General features: G+C 36.5%; 1 protein-coding gene across 1 annotated transcript in view; it reads right to left on the bottom strand.

Moving 5' to 3' along the window:
* Positions 1-25465, bottom strand: part of STAG1 (STAG1 cohesin complex component) — a 240384-nt gene that overhangs the window by 4843 nt on the left and 210076 nt on the right. The window contains exons 23-30 of the mRNA XM_084901751.1: positions 21023-21115; positions 17086-17260; positions 15201-15340; positions 10213-10314; positions 7856-8004; positions 7217-7345; positions 2745-2950; positions 520-694 (exon numbers count right to left, since the gene is read on the bottom strand). Coding sequence (XP_084757877.1) covers positions 520-694; positions 2745-2950; positions 7217-7345; positions 7856-8004; positions 10213-10314; positions 15201-15340; positions 17086-17260; positions 21023-21115 — 1169 coding nt within the window. The remainder of the gene's footprint in view (positions 1-519; positions 695-2744; positions 2951-7216; positions 7346-7855; positions 8005-10212; positions 10315-15200; positions 15341-17085; positions 17261-21022; positions 21116-25465) is intronic.

Genomic DNA, 25465 nt, shown 5'->3' with positions numbered 1-25465 from the left:
CATTTTTCAGAGCCCTGGTACTAGAAAACATTTTAATTGCTACTATGGAAAAAGATAATATCTTTATTATTTTCTCTTAGCAAAAGGGCAACTAATTCTACCACTTCTCCAAATTTATCAAACATCTTAATTTTTAGTCTTCAAACTGTTAAAATAAATATAAGCTTAAATAAGGTAAGTACTATTAATTAAATGGATGATAAAAGTAGTACAGTCTACTTATTTGGTGTTCAGACTAGTATAAGCTCTTTTGCCAAGGAAGTAACCTGCATGTCTCCTAGGCCAGACCCTCAGAAGAAACAGACCTGCCCGATGAATGTGCAAACTCTAAGTGAAAGTAGCTTTTAGTGAGACATCACGCATTTAAAAGTCTCCGGACTTTGAGTAACTTATTATCTTATGTAAATTATTTAACCTTAATTTGTGATTTTGTTTTCCCAGAAACTGACCTGTAAATGGCCTGATGAAAAGATTTTTCTTAATTTCTTTATGTCAAGAAAACCAATTTTTACTACTTACTTGTGTAAGAAGTCGGGTTCAGAGCCATGCTCAGACTCAGGCTCCTGGATCTGCTCTCCCATGGGCCGGCTGTTCTCCCGCAGGACAGTGGAGGTGAGCTGTGGTGCTGGCAGGGGTCCAGGAGTCTGAATCATGGTGTCAGTCCTGTTTAGCCATGTGTTATCCATGCTCTCATCTGTAAAATTCCAGTTAATGTCCTGGGTGAAGTGAACTCTGGTAGAAGTTAACGCAGACTTGAACATGGCTCTGGAGGTAGTTTGCTTAGTTTGAATCCCAGCTGTACTACTCACTGTGTGACTTTGTATAAGTAGTTAAATTTCCAAAAATTCATTTCTCATATACAAAATGGGGATGCTTGAAAGAATAAGTTCAGGAAGAACCCACTCTTACTGAAAGAATAAGTTCAGGAAGAACCCACTCTTCTCGAAGAGATCCTCCTAGCCCCTAAATATACTGCACTGGACCCACTTCTTGCAGAGCGCTCTCATTGTTACACCAAACAAGTGAAACTGCTTCCTGAGGGTATCTGGCATGTAACCTTAGTCACCTGGTAAGTTTCAAATTGACAAAGCAAGTTTTCTTTTTTGCAATTTAACAATTACCAAATTAAAGTTATCTGGTCTATATATATGCTTCTCTTAGTCCTAAAGATAATCATACTGACAGCTCCATTATTTAAATTCTCTATGCCTTAGTTTCTTCTGTGTAAAATCTGGATAATATCGTAGAACTCAAAGTTGATTTATAAAAAAAAAATTATACAGTATTTACTAAGTGCCAAGGACTTAAGTGCTTTATAAATATCAGTCAAATGAATGACTAATTGATGTAACCCACATAAAACACATTCCTGGTACATAGCAAGGATTGGATGTATGTTGGCTAATATGAAATTACATCTATTAAAAGCTATGAATAGGGAAAATATATTTTATATCTACATCTATCTACCTACCTATCTGGATATGGCTGCTCTAGACATTTTCTAAAAAAAATTTTTTTTTTTAAATGACTGGAATAATCTTTAAAGTTCAGGATCCTACAGTATAAAGCAGAGTTTTGTATTTTCAGTCACTGGACCTCAAAGATTTTAAGTCCCTCAGCTTAACCTTGAAAGGAAATCTTAACTTTTAATTCTCTTATAAACATACAGCCAGCTTAATTTACTAACTGATGCTAGATAAGAGGCCTTACTATATGATGATGGCATTCTGACGACATTTACTAAAGACGCATGTGCTAAGCACTGAGCTAAATACATATGTGTATTGGGTTTTATTTGGAGTACCTCATTTCATATTCCCAATAGCTATCAGGATAGGTACTCTGATCATCCTTCATTTGACTGGGGTTTAGACAGGTTAAGTAACATGCTGAAAAGTCACAGAACTAAAAAATGAGAAAGTCAGGTTTGAGTTCTAGAACTCTGATTCTAGAGTTTGGACTTTTCATCAATAGTCACTACTGATCCCCAATGATGTAAGTTTATTAAATTCTAATTTTGCCACAGATTTTAACAAAATCTTAGATGAGTCGCTTTTTTAGGCAGCAGAGATGAAATGCTTAAAGGTATATAAAAGTTGTAAGAATATAGAATTCAGATCACAGCCTTTCTTTCTTGATTTGGACAAAATTTCCTAGAATCTTTATTTGAGGAAATAAGCATTTTACTTTGAATTTTTTCTTAGTTATTTCTTTTTAGTCTTTTGGTTGTATGAATATCAACTATTGCTCACATTTTCATCATAATTCAATGTCCCAATCACTAGTTCATGAGTTTTGTAAAACTAGATTTGGCCAGCACTATTTTAATACACAAAGATAAATGATCCTCCCAAGTGGCAGAAATGGAAAGCTGTTCTTATATTTATTAAATATTTAATTTGCTGCAGAGGTCTACCCTCAACTTACCAGAATTTCTCATACTAGTATGAATTCTGACAGAATAATATTCTAACTATGTTATTTAAGTTTTAATGTATTAGAGGACTATGGTTTGGGATAAATCTTTAAACTACCATAACTATGTCCTTTTTTCTCTTTGCCTAACTTCTTTTGTCTCACTTTGAGAGATTCAGGCAAAAAGGTTGTAATAGACAGTGTGTATCAAATATACAAGGAAATAATATGCTTAACAGTATCTCATTGCTTCAACAGATGTATTTGCTACTTTATTTCTAAAACATCAGGAAAGTGATTTGCCTCATAGTTTAAAGGCAACTTACCTTCTACTCGTTTCTTATGAAGTGGGGGTCGTCCTTTCTTACTCCTCACTGAGGAGGTTTTGCTGCTGCTGCTTCCACTGTTCACAGACATCCTGTCATCTTCGCCTCCAGTGACTAACGAGTTTCTATAGGAGATGAGTGGGAGCCACACATCTTCCCTCCTTTCCATCATCTGCTCCGTGAGGAATTTTTCTAGGTATGAATGACTATAAACACAATAGAAGAAGCAGTGATTTTCATTTTTTCATAACCGAGGCGCTCTCAGAAGCTCTGAAGAATCCCTAAGGACACACTTTTAATGGTGGTTACCTTTGAAAAGAGAGGGACTGAGAATTTAAGGTTTTGCTTCACATAATCCTGGAAACTTTAAACAAGTGAATGTATTACTAAGGTGTGTGTGTCTATGTCTGGTCATTCCTGTATTTCTTCCTTTGTTTTAAAATACCAATGTTCAAAAAAGTCCTGAGAAATTTGCCTCAAAAAGGTTACTTAATTTAATTTTTATTTTATTTTATATTTCTTCCCTCTATGCCCTCTTCCACTTCCCTTACCCCCACAATCACCACACTGTTGTTCATGTCTATGAGTTCTATTTTTTGAAAAAAACAAAACCCCAAACTCACAAAAAAAAAAACCACTGAATTTTCTTTTAAATGTTCAAACCAAGGCAGGGGTACTGCAATGGTGGATTGAGGAGCTTTGCATACACACGCTTTCCCCGGCAAAACTACCTTTTAAATTATAACCTTTTATCATTTCACTAGTTAAGTTCTTTAGAAATTGTCCTAAGGGCACACAGCAATGGAATAAACATTTAAGAAAATCTAAGTCTCGAACAGTGAGCGTCTGTAGCATTTGAACCACATCCTGCATCATTCCCTTGCCTTCTCCTCCATCACAGCTGTGTTACTGCAGCTCTACTCCGTGCTCCCTTTCTCTGTTTAGAGCTGCTCCGGTCTAGACAGCAGCTAGGAGCAAGTGACCCCACCTCCACCCACAAACAGGCATCTCCACCCTATTCTGCCTAAGGGTGGAAGAGAAAAACAAAACCAAAAATCCTGAGAAACACACAAAGTTCATAGTCCAGAGGCCAAGCTCATTAAAAGGCTGAGAGCTAACCATAGGACTATAGAATGCTCCTCTTCCCTCAACATCTCATCACCACATTACTAAATGCCTATGTACAGCAGCTCACTTTACCCAGTACATTATGTCCAGCTATCAAGAACAAATTACAAGCATACCCAAAGTTAGAAAACACAATTGGAAGAAACAGCAAGATAGAAACCAGACTGGGCAAAAAGGCTAAATATTCATGCTGGGAATAAACAACTAAGGTTAATATGCTAAGGGCTCTAATGAAAAAATAAGGAGACTCTGAGCAAAAGGAGAGACTATCTGAGCTAGAGACTATCTTGATATATAAAACCCTGATATGCAAATAGAGAACCACACAGCCAGTTGCTATGATGTGCACTGACCACCAGGGGGTGCGTGCAGAACGTGACGGGCATCAACTGTTGCAGGATGGTGGAGCAGGTGAGTGGGGGTGCCAGACTAAGGCAGGGCACTGGTCGCTGTCATTGGGTTGAGCCTCTGATGGTTACTGAAAATTATTTGGATGAGGCTGGTTGACCTATTTGGAAATGTCTTTTGTGTGAAATGTATCATTGGGCATGTGGAGATATTATTGATATGAGAAAATGCTAAGTAACTGATTTACTATCTGAAAAGGGATTTACTATCGAAAGGGAGGGAGGAAGAGACTGAACATAAACTGCACCTATGGATAGGACAATGGGGGATGGGGAGGGGGCGGAGGGTTGGATAGGAAGCTGGTGGAGCGGGGAAGAAATGAGGAACCTTTGTAATAATATGAACAATAAAGATTGATTCAAAATTGAAACAAACAAAAAAATTATTTGCTCCTGCCCGGTGCTTGCACCTGCTGTTGACAGCGGCCCTGATTGTCCCTGAGGGCTTCTCCACCTCTACCTGCTCCCTAGGGGTGATTGGGACCTGCAGCGGACCCGCTTGCACCCTCTGCCAGCACCGCCGCTCACACCTGTCTTGGCTGCTCAGCGCCGTCTGTGGGAGCTGTGGAAGCAAGGCTGCTGGCAGACGGGACGGGGGGGGACAGAGGATGGGCCAAGACCTGCTCCTGTGCCCACCAGTCTTGTAGTCTACAGCTCCTTTCAAGGTGTATGAATTCATGCACTGGGCCCCTAGTCTCAACAGAATCCTTTAGAGGGAAGAATGAAGATAACCACCCACTCCCCAAATATGCTAGGCTATAGTACAACTGTGAGACCTATAACATGCATAATGGGAATATCATAAGGGGAAGAGACAGGAATGGAAGAAATATTTGAAACAACAATGACTAATATTACACATCAAACCATAGTCCTGGCCTGTTAGTCAACCAATAAATGCATAAATAAGTGGAACAACGAATGTCTCTCTCTTGCTAAAAAAGATAGCAACCACAGATCCTGGAAACTCAAAGAATACCAAGCAGGAAAAATGCCAAAAGAACCACATCTAGACATATCATTTTCAAACTACAGAAAAATTAAAGAAAAAGCCAGCGGGGAAAAAAGTACTTTAGCTACAGAGAAACAAAATTATATTCAATCTCTCCTTAGAAACCATGCAAGCAAGAAGAGAGTAGAGTGAAATTACACTAGTATCAGACAAAAGAGACCTTAAGACAAAAATTACTAGAGACAGAGAAGGACATCCTATATAATCCTATAAAATAAAAGAATATGCAAATTCATTAATGACTGGTTGCTATGATGCGCACTGACCACCAGGGGGCAGATGCTAAACATAGGAACTGTCCCTTGGTGGTCAATGTGCTACCACAGGGGGAGCGACACTCAGCCACAAGCTGGGTTGATGGCTGGCAAGTGCAGTAGTGGTTGTGGGAGCCTCTCCCACCTCCGCAGCAGCACTAAGAATGTCCAACTGCAGGAGCAGGCCTAAGCCGTCAGTTGGACATCCCCCAAGGGCTCCTGGGCTGCTGAAGGGCACAGGCAGGGCCAGCCGCCCTCTCCCAGGGCACGAATGTCATGCATCAGGCCTCTAGCTTTATAATAAGTAACAGTCAATCCCTCAGGAAGACCTAACAATTATAAACATATATACAGAGCTCCAAAATACATGAAGCAAAAACTGACAACTGAAAGGAAAAATAATTCAATTATAACAAATATAGACTTCAATATTCCACTTTTAGTAACGGATAGAACAACTAGACAAAAGATCAATGAGGAGATAGAAGATTTGAGCAACACTATAAAATCAATAAGCCAATTGGACCCAAGAGACATCTATTTATAGAACAAAACTCCACTCAACAGCAGCAGGAGAATACAGATTCTCTTCAAGTATACATCAAACATGCTTCAGAACAGACTATATATTGGCTCATAAACAAGCCTTGATAATTAAAGGATTAAAAACCTCACAAATATGTGGACATTAAATAAAATACTCCTGAATAACCAACAGATTAAAGAAGAAATCACAAGGGCAATAAGAAAATACTTGGAGATAAATGAAAACAAAAATGTAAAATGCCAAAACTTACAAGATGCAGCTAAAGTAGTGCTCCTAGGGAAATTTGTACCCATAAATGCCTGGATTAAAAAAAGTTTTCAAACCACCCCACCCCACCAATACCCAACACCATTCATTTTCTATCATATTATTCTATTTCAGTGCCTGAAACTCTCACTGTATGTTTATGTTCCTCATTGGGACATAAGCTTTCTGAAGGCAGAAATTTTGTATTGTTCACTGCCAGGCCATATTAGAGCAATAGCTATAGAAGAGTACCTGACTATATTAGGGGCTTAATAAATGTTTTCTGACCAACATCTTACTTAGAACTATCACTTGTATTTAGATAAGCTTTAACTGTCAATCCAAATTTGTTTATATTGCATATTACTGACTCATCTTAGTATCAATTTATAAAATTTGGGATCCATTATAGAATCACTCTCTTAAATTTTCTAGTTTTAAATAAAAGTTATCCCCTGCCCCCCCCCCCAAAAAAAAAGTTATCCCACCAACATTTTTTTGAAAATAGTATATCGTTTCTTTTAAATTATTATGAAAAATAGGAAATGCAAAAGAAAACCTTCTTAAAACAAGTCAAATAAAAACTAAAATATAATTAATATAATATACAATGGCTAAGACAATGTAATATATTTTTGAACTGCAGAGTAAGAAATCATTCCCACTTGCTTAATATAATCTTGCAAGTTCTAGGTACTGAAAGGTGTGAAACAACAACTATACAAAAGCATGAAAGAATACTATAGTTCCTTAAAACAATCAGAGCCTAAGTTATCAATAGTAATTATATCTAGATAATGAAGTTTATGCACACAATAAACATTTTAAATTAAATGGTATCATGATAAAAACCACCTCCCCCACAATGTGGAACTTACACAGTCTTTTTGTCCTGTCGAAGAAGTTTAGAAGAAAATTCACTTAGTACTTCCAGGAAAGCCAGATTAGGTGGTGGATATTCTTGTCCTTTCTGATTTTGGTACTTAAAGGCAAATTCTATGCCATCCCTAAAGTAAAAGATAACAAATTCTCATAAATTCAATGGTAAAATATTACCGATGTGAAATATTTGCATAATATTAATTTATGTTTATTTTTCACAGTAAAAAACTGTAAGTTGTGAAAAGCAATTAAAACACCCTAGCCAGTTTGGCTCAGTGGATACAGCTTCAGCCTGCAGAATGAAGGATCCCAGATTCAATTCAGGTTAAGGGCACATGCCCAGTTGTAGGCTCTATCCCCAGTAGGGGGCATGCAGGAGGCAGCCGATCAAAGAATCTCTCTCATCACTGATGTTTCTAACTTTATCTCCTTCTCTGAAATCAATAAAAATATATTTAAAAATAAATAAAAAGCTACAATGTTATGATGACACTAGACAATCTCTAAAGTTTTTATAACTTAAAAAACTTGTTCATTTGTTACTTAAAAATGGGTCACATAATAGTTATCTTAGTTAAATCCCAGTAAACCAGAATCTATATAATAGAACGTTACAGATTATTTAGCTTACTCACTTGTGAAGTGTGGCAACTGCTTCTCGTGTCTTGATTTGGTCCAGTCCAAATGTAAGGGCAAAGCGACGTGCCAGTTCTTTAATGCCGCTGACATGGGCAGATGTCCTATCTAGATTGGGACCTTGCTCTTGAACAAGTTCATTAAACAACTGGTAGAAAGAAAAGAAGAAACTACAGTTAAAAAATATTTATTTATTTTATTTATTGTAAGAATAGGTAATATAATTTAAAAATATTTCAGAGGCATATGGTAAAATATTTAAGTATAGTCATACTGTTTTCCTTTTCTAAGTCATCTACTATTACTAGTTTCTTAAGATCATTTTCATGTTATGTGATTAAATGAAACAGAAATTTATTTCTTTTGAACAAAAAAGTGAATTTAGGGTTGGGAAAATGAAATGTTTGTATACACTACATATTCATAAACATCTATATGCTCTTTTTGTTGTCATTTTCACAGGAATGGCAATGTATAAAATAAAGGGTTGAAAACTTTTTTCCTTTACTTATATATCTTAGACAAGAACATTGTGCAAAAGACCATTTGTATATATGGGGCTATTATTTTTCCCACCCAGTAAAAAAATATACAAAAAAGCTCTTAAGTGGGTGGCAGGCTTTTATAAATTATATATACATTACATACATGTGTCAAAATAACAACAAAAACACAACCTCAGAGTAGTAAAGACCTCACTCCCCTTTACCCACTCGGCAGCTCTGCTCTTGTGCTTGTTGCCTCTTCCCTCCTGCATCATTAACTATTCCCTCTCCTAGATGCCCTCACTTCTTAGCTTTAAAGTTTACATTTAAAATAATATATCCCTAGCCAGTGTGGCTCTGTGGGTTGGAGTGAGGATAAAAGTAAATAAATAAAATAAATAGAAAGAATATATTTCATTGTATAAAATTCAAAGAACATCTAAGTAAAAATTTCACTCCCTCCCTTTTCCCCATTAAATATCATTCTTCTGTCCAAAGGTAATCAATGTTCAAGTTCAGAAGTTTACTAGGCCAATTTAGAAATATTGATATATTTCATATACAAAGTTTTTATTTTTACATAAACGGCACCATATTACTTATTTTGTCCTAGAACTTTCTATTTTTCATTTAATGTTTTGTCTTAAAAATCTTTTAGCTACTTGAGATAATCAGTTTATTTAACCATTCCTCTGTTGATGGACACTGAGACTATTTCCAATTTTTTAATATTACAGAAACTGCTACAACAAAACGTCTCTTACATATATATATCTTGTGCACACTTGCATGTAACTATATAGATACCCAATAACAAAACATTGGTTTTAAAAAGAATGTACATCTTGAATTTTGAAATATACTGTAAAATTATATTACAATTAGACAAAAGCAATGTCTTTTATAAGGGATCTTTTTCCCCTCATCTTTTTCAATTAAAGGTTTTATTAATCATTTCAATTCATACCAATCTGATCAGCTGTGATAAATATCTCCTAGTTTTACTTTATATTTCATTAATGATTAATGAAGTAATGGCCCTTTTCATATGTTTACTGGTTTTTAAGATTTCCTCTTCTGAAAAGTGGCTCTTCATATCCCTTGCTCACTATCCTAAGGGGTGTATTTATCTTTCTTACTGATTGCAATGTATGATTAAAAATACTTGGGCCCAATCTCATTTGTTTCTTAGCTTTGTTCATAGTACTGGTTGATGATTAATCTATTTAAATTTATACATATCACCAGTTTTTTACTTTGTGTCTTCTTTCTTCAGTAAGGACTTCTCCACTCAAGGATATAAAAATATCCTCTTTCATTTTCTTATAAACTTTTAAACATTTATATAATAATCCAACTAGAAGTTATTTTGGGTATGTATTAGGTAGGGCTATAAATAACTATTTCCCCAAAGATATATTCAATTGGCCCATCATCATTTAAAGAACAGGCCCAATCCTTTCCCTCACTGATTTGAAATGAGACCTTTATATCAAAGACTAAATATATACACACATACCTATGCCTCTCGTCCCAATCCTATACTAATTTACTAGGCAATTATTAGGAATCTTATTTATACAATATATGTGACATATTTCTTTTAATTATTACTTTTTAAATATCCAATTTGGCATTTTATCTGGCCTAACAGATCATCTTATGATTTATCTATTTGAAATACGAATTTTTGGATTATCTTCCAAAAGAAAAGACATGTAATACATATCTTTGTATCAGAAAATATCCATAGTAATATTCTGATATAATGACCTAATTTAAATGAGGTAAGATACTTAGCGCATACTAAATGCAAGGAAGTGTTCAATATGTTAATGCCACTTCTTATCTCTTTCTTTCAAATTTCTTACCTGCTGTAAACTGAGAATGAGGGTCTTGGCACACTGAATTTTATCAATCTGCCTGGTTTTACTCAGTGTTTCCTTAATAATATCACCATAGTCATTGTAATACTGTGAAGAAAAGAAAGAAATCATAGCTTTAAAATTATTGAAATTTCACAAAATAGAAAATGGATTGGTGAAAAAAAAATAGGTTAAGTTCAGAGGTATTTATCATAAACACAATGAGAATTTAAACATTTTGTCTAAAGTTAAAGGAATATACATTTGATACTTAAACTTGTGAAATCCTACTACTAATAAAACTAAAAAGCTGACAATTCCAAGAGAAGAAGTCATATAGGGCAGTGTTTTTCAACCTTTTTTGGGCAAAGGCACACTTGTTTCATGAAAAAAATCACGAGGCACACCACCATTAGAAAATGTTAAAAAATTTAACTCTGTGCCTATATTGACTATATATAAAGTAATTCTCTTGAATAGGAATCAAATAAACACAAAGAAAGTATTTTATAATTACTTTATTATGAAATATTAAGTAAACAAAATAGTGAAAAATTATAAAATTCTTGTCTTGTCTGCACCTACGGCACACCAGGCAACATCTCGCGGCACACTAGTGTGCCGCGGAACAGCGGTTGAAAAACGCTGATATAGGGTAAACAGAATTCCTCATTCTTTATAACAGACTCAAAAGACACTGTTTTAAAGGTGACAAATCAAGAAATAGACTTTGGTGGAAACTCCCTTAAGAACTAAACTGCAAACAGTTAAAATTACTTACCTCTGGGTAGTGGGCCTAAATAAGGGGGAGAGGTAGAGTAGGTACAAACTTAACTTTAAAAACATATATATATTATTTATTTTTTTACAGCGAGGGAGGAGGATAGAGAGTTAGAAACATCGATCAGCTGCCTTCTGCACACTCCCTACTGGGGAGGTGCCTGCAACCAAAGTACATACCTATGACTAGAATCGAACCTGGGATCCTTGAGTCCGCAGGTCGACGCCCTATACACTGAGCCAAACCAGTTAGGGCCAAAATTAACTTTTCATTTAATACTCTGTGTACTATCTTATTTACTCTCCTAACATGTCTATATTTTACTATTATAATATAAACAGTAAAAAAAAATTGAATAAAAACACTTGATTTTCAACAGTGACTGGGAAATATTTAATTTCTTTATAATTCAGGTTTTTTTTTATATAGAATGTAAAAAAATGTTCCTTGTAGTAAAAAATTAGGAAAAGTTTTATTTGAAACCATTAAATCTGAAATTTATTTCCAAGCTAAAATTTAAACCTATGTGAAGAAGTGTGTATATTAGCCTACCAAGTGAATTTTTCATAATCTTCAAAAAGGAGGTATGCTTCCACGATATCAGGTGCAAAGAAGGAAAAATAATTCAAAAGAATAACCCTCTAAGTGTAATTAAAAACGATCTCAATGTAGGAGAAAAAAGAGAAAGATATATTGAAATACTAAAGTGGTTCAACAAACAGATAGATAATAAATGCAGATTTTTAATTCCAGGGATATAGAACAAAGGGTTATTAACAAATAGCTATTAGAATATTCACAAAATGATTAGAGCATATAATGATCAGAGGCATGCGAAATTTTATAAGGATTATAAAAGGCTGGGAAAAGTCTCACTTCTTGACACCAATGCAATATTGTTGAGAAGTGAAAAGGAACAATCATGGTAAGCTCGTATTCATTCATCCAAACCCTGCCTAGACATTAGTTTAGGAAGCCTTCTCTGATTCCTCTCACAGAAGCCTGTCTCTATGTCCTATGCTTGCTTTAAAATTTGTACATCTGTCACTACGATAATTATGCTGAGGCTTTATGGAAGGAACTAAGTCTTGCAGCTAAACAAACCTAATATAAAATTCCAATTTTTGCTACTTTAATAGTTGTGTGATCTTGGAAAGCTACTCAACCCACGCCTTAACTTCCTTATTTGTAAATAGTTTGATTTTCTACCTCTTAGGATTATTGTAATCAACAAAAATAATGTAAAAGCCTCAGAACAGTGTCTCAAATATAAATAGTACACACACAAAAAAAACATAAGCAACCAAAAAACAAAACCCCAAGCAAAAAACCAACCAAACAAAAACATAGGCAACTTTATGTTTATATTTTAGTTTCTCTATTAATCTATTAGAGGCCCGATGCACAAAATTTGTGCAATAGTAGGTCTTCCTTCCCCTGGCTTCTGGCACCGGTTTCCTCTTGTACTTGGGCCCTGGGCTTCTCTCTGGCCGCTGCAGGCACCCGGGCCCTGGGCTTCCTTCTGGTACTGCAGGCAACCGGACCCGGGCTTCCCTCGCAGCCCCAGTTTCATCCAGAAGGATGTCGGGTCTAATTAGCATATTAAGCTTTTATTATTATAGATAAGCTCTTTAGTGCAGAAATCATGTCTTATTTAAATCTCTGGATACCTGATTAGGTCCTGATTTTTGGCACAAAAAAAGAACACCCCAAAACAGTGCTAGTCACATTTCAGTTGTTGACAAAATATGATCAATTAGTTACTAAGTCATAACTATAATTGGATTATATCTAAACATGGATAAAGACACAAGTGGATCAATGGTATACATTCTGATTATGGGAAAAGTAAAACAGTGTTTCTGACATGAGAATAAGGCCACCCATGCCACAAGAAGGTGTTCTCGCTTATCTGTGCCTGTCAGGCTACGTTATAAAGATTTCTGAACACTGCTTTTGTAGAGGGTCAAGAGCAAAATGGAGCTTTTGGAAAGAAGAGCAGCAAGGAGGGTAAGTACCAACCAAAACTATCATATGAAAAATTTATTAAAACACTTCAACACCTCTTTACTTCCCTATGGAAAAAACCCAAACTTCTCATACATCATTATTAGGTCTAACCTGTCTATTTCTTTTTTCAAAATTTAATTTATTGATTTTTTACAGAGAGAGAGGAAAGGGGAGGGAGAAAGAGAGAAAGGGGAGTTGAAAGAGGGAGAGAGGAACATCGATTTGTTGTTCCACTTCCTTATGCATTCATTGGTTGATTCTTATATGTGCCCTGATGGGGAATTGAACCTTCAACCTTGGCGTAGGATGACACTCTTAACCAACTGAGCTACCCAGCGAGGACTCTTGTCACTTTTTAAAAATCTTATCTCTGCCTGTTTTCATAAGTAATCTATGTATAAAATTATCTGCATTTTCCCTAAACAATTCATATTACTCTGTGATGTTCATGAAGTTCAGTCTACAAGTCCTCCCACTACTTCTTTGCTTGACTAATTTATGCTTAACTGTCTCATAGTTCAGAAATTTTCATTAACCCTCATATTTTACTTTTTTTAAAATATATTTTTTATGATTTCAGAGAAGAAGGGAGAGGAAGCAAGTGATAATAACATCTATGATGAGAGAGAATCATTATCAGCTGCGTCCTACACACCCCCTACTGGGGATCCAGCCCACAATTTGGACATGTGCATTGACCAGCAATCAAACCAAGACCTCCTGGCCATAGGTTGACACCTAACCACTGAGCAATATCAGCCAAGTAATGCTCACATTTCTTAAGAGTTAAGTATCTGTTTTAAGGACGCCCTACATATCCTTCTGCTTAATGCAATTATTTAATTACTTGACTCTATCCAGCTTTAGATTGGAATTAAAGCAGAGATTAAAAAGATCTTCATAACTTTAGCTTTGGCAAGCAACATGGTACACAGTTGTCATACTTATAAAAATATCAGAAGAGATGTCATAAGGGAGAGACATTAGCTTTTTGCTATGTTGAACAAGAGAATACAAAGCCACCCTCCTGGCTGGTAGCAAAGTTGGTTAGAGCATCATCCCAATATACCAAGATTTAGGGTTTGATCCCCATTCAGAGGACATACAAGGATCAACCAATGAAAGCATGATTAAGTGGAACAACAGATTGATGTTTCTCTCTCTCCCCCCTCCTAAAAATAAATAAAATCTAAATATATAAAAGCCTAAGCAACCGAAAGACCAAATGAGTGGTCGCTATGACGCATACTGACCAACAGGGGGTAGGTGCTCAATGCAAGAGCCACCCTCTGGTGGTCAGTGCACTCCCACAGCCAACCTCCCACGTTCCCTCCTACTGGCTGGCTGGCCCCAATCAACCCCAATTGCCAGCCAAACCAAGGGTCCCCACCCATGCACAAATTTGTGCACTGGGCCTCTAGTCCTATATAATAAAAGACTAATATGCAAATAGACTGAATGGCAGAACAACCGGTCACTATGACATGCACTGACCACCATGGGGCAGACGCTCAACATAGGAACTGTCCCCTAGGAGTCAGTGTGCTCCCACAGGGGGAATGCTGCTCAACCAGAAGCCAGGCTCATGCTGGCAAGACAACAGCGGGAGGCTCTCCCGCCTCTGCAGCAGTTGGACATCCCCCGAGGGCTCCCAGACTGTGAGAGGGCGCAGGCTGGACTGAGAGACCTAATAATCTAATAATAAATAAAAATAAAACGAGAATATATGTTCTTGGTAGCTGTCTATGGAGCATGCCTGCACCGTTTCCCACCCCTATCCTCCAGGTGTGTTTTCCTTACTTTTCTTTTTCTTCTAACCTCCAAGTGCCCCCCCCTCTTTTTTTTTGGCCTCTGTAACTTGTTTCCTGAGCCCACTTTATTCTACAGTTCACTTCTACTTCTGTGGCTTTCTAAATAAAATTTTTATTTACAAAAAAAGGGAACATATGGCCTCATGAAAATAAAAACCCATTCTTTCATATAAATGTGAAGAACTCCTATTTTACAGAATAGATATAATGGTATAGATAAAAAGTTTATACTTATATAAGAGACAAACTTTAAACATATAAGAAATCATCAATTATATATATACATAAAAGCTGTAAATTCTGGCTTCTGTTACCATCCTTTCTTTCATTTTTAGTTACAAACTTCTCTGCCAATTAGATGCCAAGAGGAAAAAAAAAATACAAAAATATACCTTCATGTAGTGTTTAAAGATGTCTGCAGCTGCATGCATGTCAACAATATCGTAAATGATAAGTTTGCTGAAGGCAGCGAGTAGATTTCTTCTTTTGTGTAAGGCCTCGATTTTATTTGCTTCATCTTCTTCGTCACCCTCTGACCACAGAAAATACATTATCAACTTTATCCAAGGTAAAACAATGTAGAAAATCTATACACTAAAAACTCAGCTTATATTATACCTTTACAAAAAGGCACAATTCAGTTTTATTTATTTATTTATTTATTTATTTATTTATTTATTTATTTATTTATTACAATTCAGTTTTAGATGGGATGAAATAATGTTATACTAATTATTTGAGGGTGCTATATTTAATTAGACTTTTGTCATATATTTGCTAGGCACTGCGATTCCTATCTTTTAGGACACTGTCAGAGCAAAGACTAAGAACACTACATGTAAAAATATTATTTGTCTGATATTTTCATCATAATACTGCTGTCTGTTTACTTTAAAATGCGGTCTTATTTCAATATCCTTATTTGCTAATGTATTTCCACGGAGAAGAAATTTTTAAGTCGCAGAAAAAAGTTTTCTTTTAGAAAAATACGTGGGGAATAATGGCAGTATATGGGGAGTTAGTTTTCAATGCTTGTCCTAAACATGGTCTACAGCACATGTGTCAAACACAAGGCCCACGGGCCAAATCCAGCCCGCCAGGCCTTGCAATGTGGCCCGCACCGCGCTGTCATCACTGCACTCCGCTGTCAGTTTATGACATTGTCAGTTTATGACTGTTCAGTAAACCATTCGGCCCGCAATTCAGGCTGGATTTTAGATTTTGGCCCCTTCTCTGATTGAGTTCGACACCCCTAGGACTCTACAGTATCAGCTGAAAAATAAAATTTATTTTGCAAACCATATTATACAAATATACATTGAAAAATAAAGTCCTATCAAGTAGTGTTTCTTCCTTCTTATTAATTAATTAATTAATTAATTAGGTCAGGCCCTATTGGCTAGTCTATTTCTAATCCTAGGAAAACTTTCTCTATAAAGCTCAGATGCTAACTTTTACCACATTTTTTGTTTCAGGTTCTGTACTGATCCTTTTATGTCTTAATCTGCTCTTATTTGGAGACAATGTTCATTCTTCCCATTTTTAGATTCATAAATAAAACAACCCCAAAAATAACCCCAAAAACTTCTCTTCAACTTCTCTTTCTACTAATTGGTCCCGCTATAAAGCATCAATGCTTGGAGAAGTTGGAAATCTTTTTGCTTAAAACAAGAAGCAGGTAAATTTTATCTTTTGAGATTAATGTTGACTCTATGACATTAATAAAGACACTTTGTTTCACAGTTTAGTATATTCTAAAATGTTTTGTTAAAGAACATTTTAATAGCATCAAAATAGATCTGTGGATCAGATGTGCCATAGATCTTATTTTAGAGAACTTAAATTATCTTTTTCACAAATAACCTATATAATTTATTTACGATTGTTTACAATTGTAAATTTTGCTAATTTTGCTAATTATTCTGCCGGCTCAGCACAGTTTTGACTAGTGAGGTTCGATAAGTCTTTCAAAACTTAATATATTTTGTTAAGTACTATATGAGAAAGGAACTGATGTTTTCCCCTTCAGAAAAACCGTGAAACAAAATCTATCCACATATACATTATGCACGTTTGAAGTGAAAAATGTATAGAATTATCCGGAAGAAGACTTCACTATGCATTTTTATTCATTTTGGTTTCTGAATTACACAAATGTATTATCATTTAAAAAAAGAAAAAGAAATTCTAATCTTTTTAAAAATTAATTTTTTCCCCTCTTCTGTTTCGGGGCTGGTAAAACAAGATAAATAGTGACAAGATGAGAGCTACAAATACCCATGCTCTGGTTCTCCTCATCTTGGTCAATGAAAACGTGATCCATCACAAAACTGAGGAGTTCAGACTGAAGTCCTGTATCTGGATTAAATACCAAAGGTTGAAGGCCCTCTCTGCCACCTGTCATTAATTGGTGGCTAAAAATCATCAAAAGATCACAGAGTAACATGAAAGCCTGGAATGCAAAGGAAATTCATTAGTAAAATATTGCTACAATGTCAAATCAATGTTGATAAAAATATACTAAATTAAATATAATTTCATAATCTTACCTAATAAAAGAGTAATATGCAAATTAACAATCATTCTGCTATACCCACCAGCGACACCCACCAACCAATCAGAGTGAGTATGCAAATTAACCCCAACCAAGATGACTGCTGCCACAGAGACCAGGAGAGAGGCTAGGGTTGCCCCCGGTGACAGAGCATGCCAAGCTTTTGCAGCCCTGGCCAGCCTAGGCCTCCATTCCAGGCTACAAAGTTCCAATTATAGAGGGTAAGCAAATCCAAACAGAAATGGTGGCAGCCACAGAGTGAGCAGGCTTGGCTCCACTCCAGGATACAAAGTTTCAATTGTAGAAGATAAATAAATCCCAGATACCAGGGCCTCCGCTTGGGTCGCTGGGGGCATGGCTGGCTTGCAAACCAGCACAGGCCCCTTGCCCAGGCCGCCCCATACCCCAAGGGAACCCCCACCCTGATCCGGTTCACCCTTCAGGGCAAACCAGCTGGCCCCCACCCATGCACCAGGCCTCTATCCTGTCTAATGAAAGAGTAATATGCAGACTGACCATCACTCCAACACACAAGATGGCTGCCCCCATGTGGACACAAGATGGCCACCATAAGATGGCCAGCAGGGGAGGGCAGTTGGGAGGCCCTAGGCCTGCAAGGGAGGGAAGTTGATGTTGATCAACCTTGTAGGGGAGGACAGTTAGGGGTGACCGGGCCAGCAGAGGGAAGTTGGGGGCAAACAAGCTGGCAGGGAAGCAGTTATGATATCCATCAGGCTGGCATAGGAATGGTTAGGGGTGATCAGGCTGGCAGGCAGAAGCTGTTAGGGGCAATCAGGAAGGCAGGCAGGTGAGCAGTTGGGAGCCAGCAGTCCTGGATTGTGAGAGGGATCCCAGATTGGAGAGGGTGCAGGCTGGGCTGAGGAACACCTCTACCCACTCCCCACCCCTGTGCACGAATTTCGTGCACTGGGCCTCTAGTAGTATCATAATAGAAACTTTGGGTATTTAAATTCCAACTATTTAGTTTTAAGTTTCTAAACTTAATACTAAACACTAGTCACATTTAAGATTCCTCCTTCCCCAAATATAATCTAGTTCTTTTATTTGGTTATATTAACTCAAATACTGATTAAGAGATTTTTGACTTGAATGTAAAGATACAATGAGTTGAACTCAACTCTGGAAATGCAAAATTGATACAATAAATTACAACAGTGGTTAGAAATCAATCAGATACTGCTTAATCAAATAATAAGTATAAATCTTAAAACCAAATATAATTTCATAAATTACAATGCAGTACTATAAACCTGTAATCTACTATTGTTCCCCTCACATTTTTTAATTAAAATTTTTTTTTAATGTTGGCATTATTGCAGGAGTCCTCCACATCCTTGCCTACCTCCACCCTCCCCTACCTACCCTTTCTTGAACTTCACCAAATTATTGTCCATGTCCAAGGAGTATGCATATATGTTCTTTTAAAAATCTAATGTAGCCCTGGTGGTGGTGTTGCCAGGTGGTTAGAGCATCAGCCTGTGCACAGAAGGGGCCGTGGGTTTGATTACCCAGACAAAGGCACATACCTCGGTTATGGGTTTTGCTTCTCCCTTCACGCCCTGCCCCCCTGCATTGGGATGCATGCCAGAGGCAACCAACGGATGTGTCTCTCCCATATCGATGTTTCTCTTCCTCACTCTATTTCTCTTCCCTTCCCTCCCTTCCTTCCACTCTCTGAAAAGCAATGGGAAAAATATCCTTAAGTGAGGATTTAAAAAACAAATATAATGTAAAAAAAAAAAATCTCTAATATTAGGTAAAATTAAATTCAAGACCATTCACATAAAAATCAGTATCTAAAGTTTCGGGACAAATTTAATCATTTAAGGTAGGGGTGGGAATGTACAAGGCCCAGGAAATCATTTGGTCTGGCCCTGCCAAGGCATTAGGGGTGAGTTAATTAAATGTTTGACCAAATATTATAGGCTAATTTTTAAGTTGATAATTTTGTATGGCCAATGAATGACGTTACAAATATCCAAATGGCCTTTGGCAGAAAAAAGGTTCTTTACCCCTGATTTAAGGGAACTTTTAATGCATTTCCCCAAGGAGAAATTATTATAGTTAAGTTGCCAAATTTGCCCTATTTAATGGATGGTATGAAATAAAACTGTCATCAGTTTATTGTAATTGAAAGGTTTGTTGGTATCTGAGGGCTCTGATATTTCAAAAGCAATCTATTCGGCCCCCTCCAAAATTGATTTCTATGGGAAAATACAACTTTGGCACATATTTAGAAATTGCCATATACTTTGCTAGAAACCTCCAATAAGACTCATGCAATTCATGCTCTGATTACACAACCATGAAATACATGAAACTATTTAGAAAAAGCCACTTGAAAAGGGGAGCATAAAAAGAATCCAGACCTTTTGTTCTTTAACCAAGGCCATAGTTTCGGATATCATCAAATAGTGATGACACAAAAAACACTGAATTTTTTGGTCTAAATGTTTAGAGCTAGGTAATTTTAGACAGTACTGGTGGCAATGAGAGATTTCTAGAACAAGGGTTAGGGTAGATGATCTCTGTTCCCATTTTAAGTTAGATGCTGATAACCCAATAAAGAAAACCCACGATAACCTATTATATTTATAAAATATATAGCAAAGGATTAATACTACTGTACACTTTAATTAGACTTTATTTCTAGTTCAACAACATAATAAAAACAGTATGGGAAAGGTACATTTTGTTTCATATTAAAATGCTTCCTAATAGAAAAACAGTAAAATAGTTGACAAATTCAATCCATGGAAATGGTATTGCCTTGGGCTCTACTTTGACCCACTTTGGACTGCACCCTTTCCCAATAATGAGGAGTATGGTGGACCAATAGTATATGCCTACCTGCATCTCTACTTCTATACCACCCTCCAGGTATAAGAACTCAGGGATTTCTTTCTCTAAATCCTCATCCAAAGATATTCTTTCCATTGATTTTTAGAGAGAGTGGAAGAGAGAGGAAAAGACAGAGAGAAATATTGATGTGAGAGAAACACATCAATTGGTTGCCTCCTGCATGCGACCCAACCAGGGTCCAGGCCAGGAAGGAGTTTGCAACTTAGGTACCTTCCCCCTTGACCAGAATGGATCCCAGGACCCTTCCATCCACAGGCCGATGCTCTATCCACTGAGCAAAACCAGCCAGGGTGACTCAGGGATTCACTGCCTTAACAAATCTGATTCTGCTACAAGAGCCTGCATAGGATTCTTCTGCAGGCTCACTGCATTGCATCCCCAGTGCCCGTACTCCTAGGTCCCAGGGTGGTCAAGGAGCAGCTATTTGGGGGGGTGTTGCTGATAAAGTTTGGACATGTGAGCTAAGTATTCACAATGCATGTATGAGAAGTTCTTCCCAGTGCAGGAAAAAGCTCAAAGTGAGATAAGAAAAGGGAGGCTCACAGGCCAGCACCCAGCCTTCCAGATCAGCATACTTATCAAGGAAAAAAAGACATGTAATAGGTTTGTTAGATTGCTTTGTAACTTAAATATTTAGACACCTATAATCTTGTCCTAGGTCTCATTAATGTAAGAGAAAAACAAGCATGCAAAGAATTGCAATAAAAAATTATATCTTCTTACATGGTCTGTAATGCATTTGAGTTACTTTTATTGAGAGCTTTAATAATTTCTTACCTGTTCCTTCACTGGAGTATTAACATTAGATAGGCACTGTTGGCAAACGGCCAAAAAGGATTTCACGGTTTTCCTCAATACCAACAAATCCTCCTGTAAGACACATTCAAATTTGCAAGCATGAATTACAGTATCCTAGAAAACGGATCCAAAGGAAATAATACATAGCAAAGAGCCAAACTGGCCTAATATCAAAGAAAGTCATAAAACCAAATTTATCATTGGGAACCAAACCATATAGTTTATTTCCTAGTTTAGCGGTCGCCAACCGATGGGCTGCGGACCACTGGTGGTCCGTGAGGTCCGAAAGGTTGGCGACCGCTGTCCTAGTTATCCTAAGAAACTGATAAACCCAAGCACTCAGTTCTATTTAGCTATGGAATGATCAGTATGATTTTCTCCAACAAATTTTCCTTTATAAATATGGTTCACTTAAGCCAGTGTTTGGCAAACTCATTAGTTAACAGAACAGCAAACCGCAGCTTGTGAGCTGCATGTGGCTTGTGAGCCGCAGTTTGCTGACCACTGACTTAAGCTGATATTGTTAGTCATTCCCATAAACATACTAGCTGTAAGGCGAGGGAACACAGCAGCACACTAAAAAAATCAATTAAGCAACAAATGTGTACTGAGTTTCTCTTATATTCTCAGCATTCTGCAAAATGTTAAGGGAAGACAGATAACTTTAAGACAGTGCCCATGTCCTCAGAGTTAACATCTTAGCAGAGAGTGTTTAAAAATTTTTTTATTAACTCTAACTATAGTAGAGAGAGATGAGCTAGAAGGACCTTCACAGGGGGGTGGGGTTTAATCTAAGGTTGGGTGGGTGGACAAGATTTAATTAGATGGCCATATAATATTTGATAGCAAACATTTGAAAAATATCAAAGGAAATTTAAATTTATTAAGTACCTATAATGTGTCAGACAATGGATTGAGGGCTTACTGCTACATAATATAGCTATTAGAAGTAGTACTCATTATTAGCAAGGGTTGGAAACCAGGACTGTCTCAGATAAGAGCTCATATTCTTCTCACTTAGTAATGAGCAAAATACATGCAGATAATTGAGATAATTTCCACAAAATCACTTCATGGAAATGGCATTGCCCTCGGCTCCACTTTGACCCTCTTTGAACGTGCATGCACCTCTTCCCATGAATGAGGAGTCTGCTGGACCAATGGCATATGCCTACTGTGTCAATATTTAAAATGGTAATGAAGATCATTAAGTGAAAAAGACAGATATAGAAATTACTTTTAAAAAGTACTCTATTAAACTAAAAGTCTATTAGCCTTTTTTACCAATGACAGTACTCAATGTTTTGTTGGACCTTTATCCTAAATAATGATACTTACATACATGTTTCCTTTTGCTAACATGAGTGCAGTATTTGGAAGGAGTAAGCTCACCTTGTGCAGAGTACTAAAAAAAAAAACAACCTCAATGCCTTGCAAATCTTTAATGTTTCTTATAGAAGAACATTCAAAAATCAACCTCAACAGTACCTTCTTTAATTTCAAAGATAATACAATAAGTTAAAGAAATTTATAATGCACAAGGGAACAGGCAGCTGAATTAGAATATGAGGATTGCTATGTTGGAAACCCAGAGTCAAAAGTAGTCACTGAAGAGTTCCCAAAGAAGATAACAAACAAGCTGAATTTTGAACAACTCCTAAAAATTATCTAGCTATAGAAAAAGATGATCCAGAGAGCACAGGATGTTCAGAAGCTTGGAGGTGCTTTTGAGAAACTGTTTTTTATTGTAGTCTGGGCTTAAATAGGCAGTTGAGTGGCAAAAGAGAAAGCCAAATAGAAAAAAAGGATCCATTTCCATTTAAATGAAAGGCCATTAAAAATGCCATGTTAGCCTAGGTGCCCATCAGCAGATGATTGGATCCAAAAACTATGGTACATTTACACAATGGAATATTATGCAGCCATAAAAAAGGAAAAAATTCTCATCGTTTGCAGCAACCTGGATGGAATTGGAGAACATCATGCTGAGTGAAACAAGCCAGTCAATGAAAAGAGAAACACCACATGACCTCACTTATTTGTGGATGATAAAGAACCAAAAGACAGATATAGAGACAGTAAAGCAACAAGCAGACTGTCAAATTACAGCGGGGAGGCTGGGGAGATCTGGGGGAGATAAGAGATCAACTGAAGGACTTGTATACATGCATATAAGTACAACCAATGGACTAAAAACTCTGGGGAGGGAGGGTATGTACGGGAGGGGGGGGGGCATTGGTATATGTACAAAAATAATAACAATAAAAAATAAATAAAAATAAAAATACATAACCACTAGAGTTGAAAGTATTCCTCCTCTAACAAAAACAAACAAAAAAAAATATGCCATGTTAAATAATTTGGTATTAGTCTCATGGCAATGAAGAGCTACTTGAAGGATTTTTATGATTGCTAAAATTTTGTGTAAAAAAATCATATTATAACCAGAACAGGAGAATAATGTGGAACACAGAGACTAGTTAATAACAGATACAATCTTCTGTTGAGGGCTTATTATGTACCTAGTACTGGGCCATAAATTTAAACTTCACACTCACTCTATGAAATAATTGGTAATACTACTATTTTACAAATGAGAAAACTGAAGTTAATAAAACTGAAGTTAAATCCAAACCATTTTAAGTGATAGAGTAAGAGTCAAAACCTAGGATTACTCTGACACTAAACTCCAAGTTATTAATCACTGTTTTGTATTTCCTTACATATTAACAAAGGCCATAGGAGTAATCTAGAATGAGGGCCTAGAAATAAAATGTTGGCAGTAAAGATGTGAATAGTATAGATGAAAAAAGGTGTTCTATGGAAAGTGACCTCAAAGGGTGAACCAAAAATCTCTCAACTGGTCAGGTCATGGTGGGTAGGCATGCCTTGGCATATAATTTCTTTAGTAAAGGTTAATCTTTGCTTCAAGCAAGCCATTGTTTCTGTGCATCTAGGTTAACACACATTTGAAATGCCTCTTTTCAGACCCCTCCTAATATATAACCACACTTTCAGATTCTTCCGAATGTGTGACTGAGATAGAGTATGTGGCGTTATGGGCATAACACAATAAGGGCTGCAAGAACTATCACGGAGATAGTAAGACCTTAGGTTCCCTCCTTAAATTCAAATGCATAAAAATAGCAAAACTGCTATTCTTTAATGCACTTAAGATCTTGCTTTCCAGCAACTGTTGTCAGTTTTGACTCAAACTTCTATAAAAATTCTCTACGCCCTAGCTGGTTTGGCTCAGTGGATAGAGCATTGGTCTTAGGACTGAAGGGTCCCAATTTCAATTCCAGTCAAGGGCAAATGCCTGTGTTGTGGGCTCGATTGCCAGTGTGTAGTGTGCAGGAAGCAGCCAATCAATGATTCTCCATCATTGATGTTTCTATCTTTCTGTCTCTCCCTCTTTCCCTCTGAAATCAACACAGTTATATTTAAAAATAAAATTCTCTACAAGTTTAGATGTTTCTTATCTCAACATACTATTAAATTTTAATTTGTTTTTCTCCTGCAAAACGGTCTCATGTCAGTTTGATTATTAGACCAGGCAGAAGAATCTTGAAGGGTAGAGGATGATTTTTCCTCCTCTACACTACTAACTGGTTATGTGACCTTAAAGAAATCACTTTGTATCTCAGAATTACAGATTTTTAAAATCTATACACAAGAAGGTTGATATATATATATAATCTAAGACTATATGATATTCTGTGCCTCTGCTGACTTAACTCCTAAGTAATCAAATGAGACAAATTAAGTGCTAATTGGTAAACTTCGTAGTATTCAAAAGATGAATGTTCACTGTTCCATTGCTAGTACCTAGAATAGTGCTTGGTACATGGCAGAGGTTTGTATTTACTGAATGAAACGTAAGTACACAGATGATACCACAATAAAGCTTAAAAATGATGCTAGGAGGTATTAATGTTCCTTTATTCTCTTAAAATTCCTGGCTAATGTGCAAAGAAGCAGTCTAGGGAAATCAGCTATCTTTGGAGTTAGAAGCAAAAGATTCCTTCAAAAGTCAATCATAAAACAAATATGAATTATGGAAAATGCTAAGGTAACAAACAGTTAAATTTGAGAGATGATTACTTGCCAATTTACCTGAAGAGTTGTAAATGTAATATCACAACTAAGTAAACAGTCTACCGATGACTAATCAATAGTAATATTTTAAGAAACTGAAAACAGGAAGCAACCAAGGAAGCAAGAAGCTATTGTAGATGCCTTCTTTAGCAGTAAAGTTTGGATACAACTTAAATATTATTTTAGTCCTCAAGAAATAATGTAATTGAATTAGATTGTCTAGATAAAAAAAAGGCTGTCCAATAAATCTGATTGCAACTAACCTCACAAGGTGATCTGATCATAAATTCTTAACTGCAGATCTTGGTAGGTATAAAAAGCCCT

Source organism: Pipistrellus hanaki, assembly GCF_964339955.1.
Source record: "Pipistrellus hanaki genome assembly, chromosome: 13".
Classification (NCBI taxonomy): domain Eukaryota; kingdom Metazoa; phylum Chordata; class Mammalia; order Chiroptera; family Vespertilionidae; genus Pipistrellus; species Pipistrellus hanaki.
Note: the sequence above shows the minus strand (reverse complement) of the source record. Positions and strands in the feature narration are given on the sequence as shown.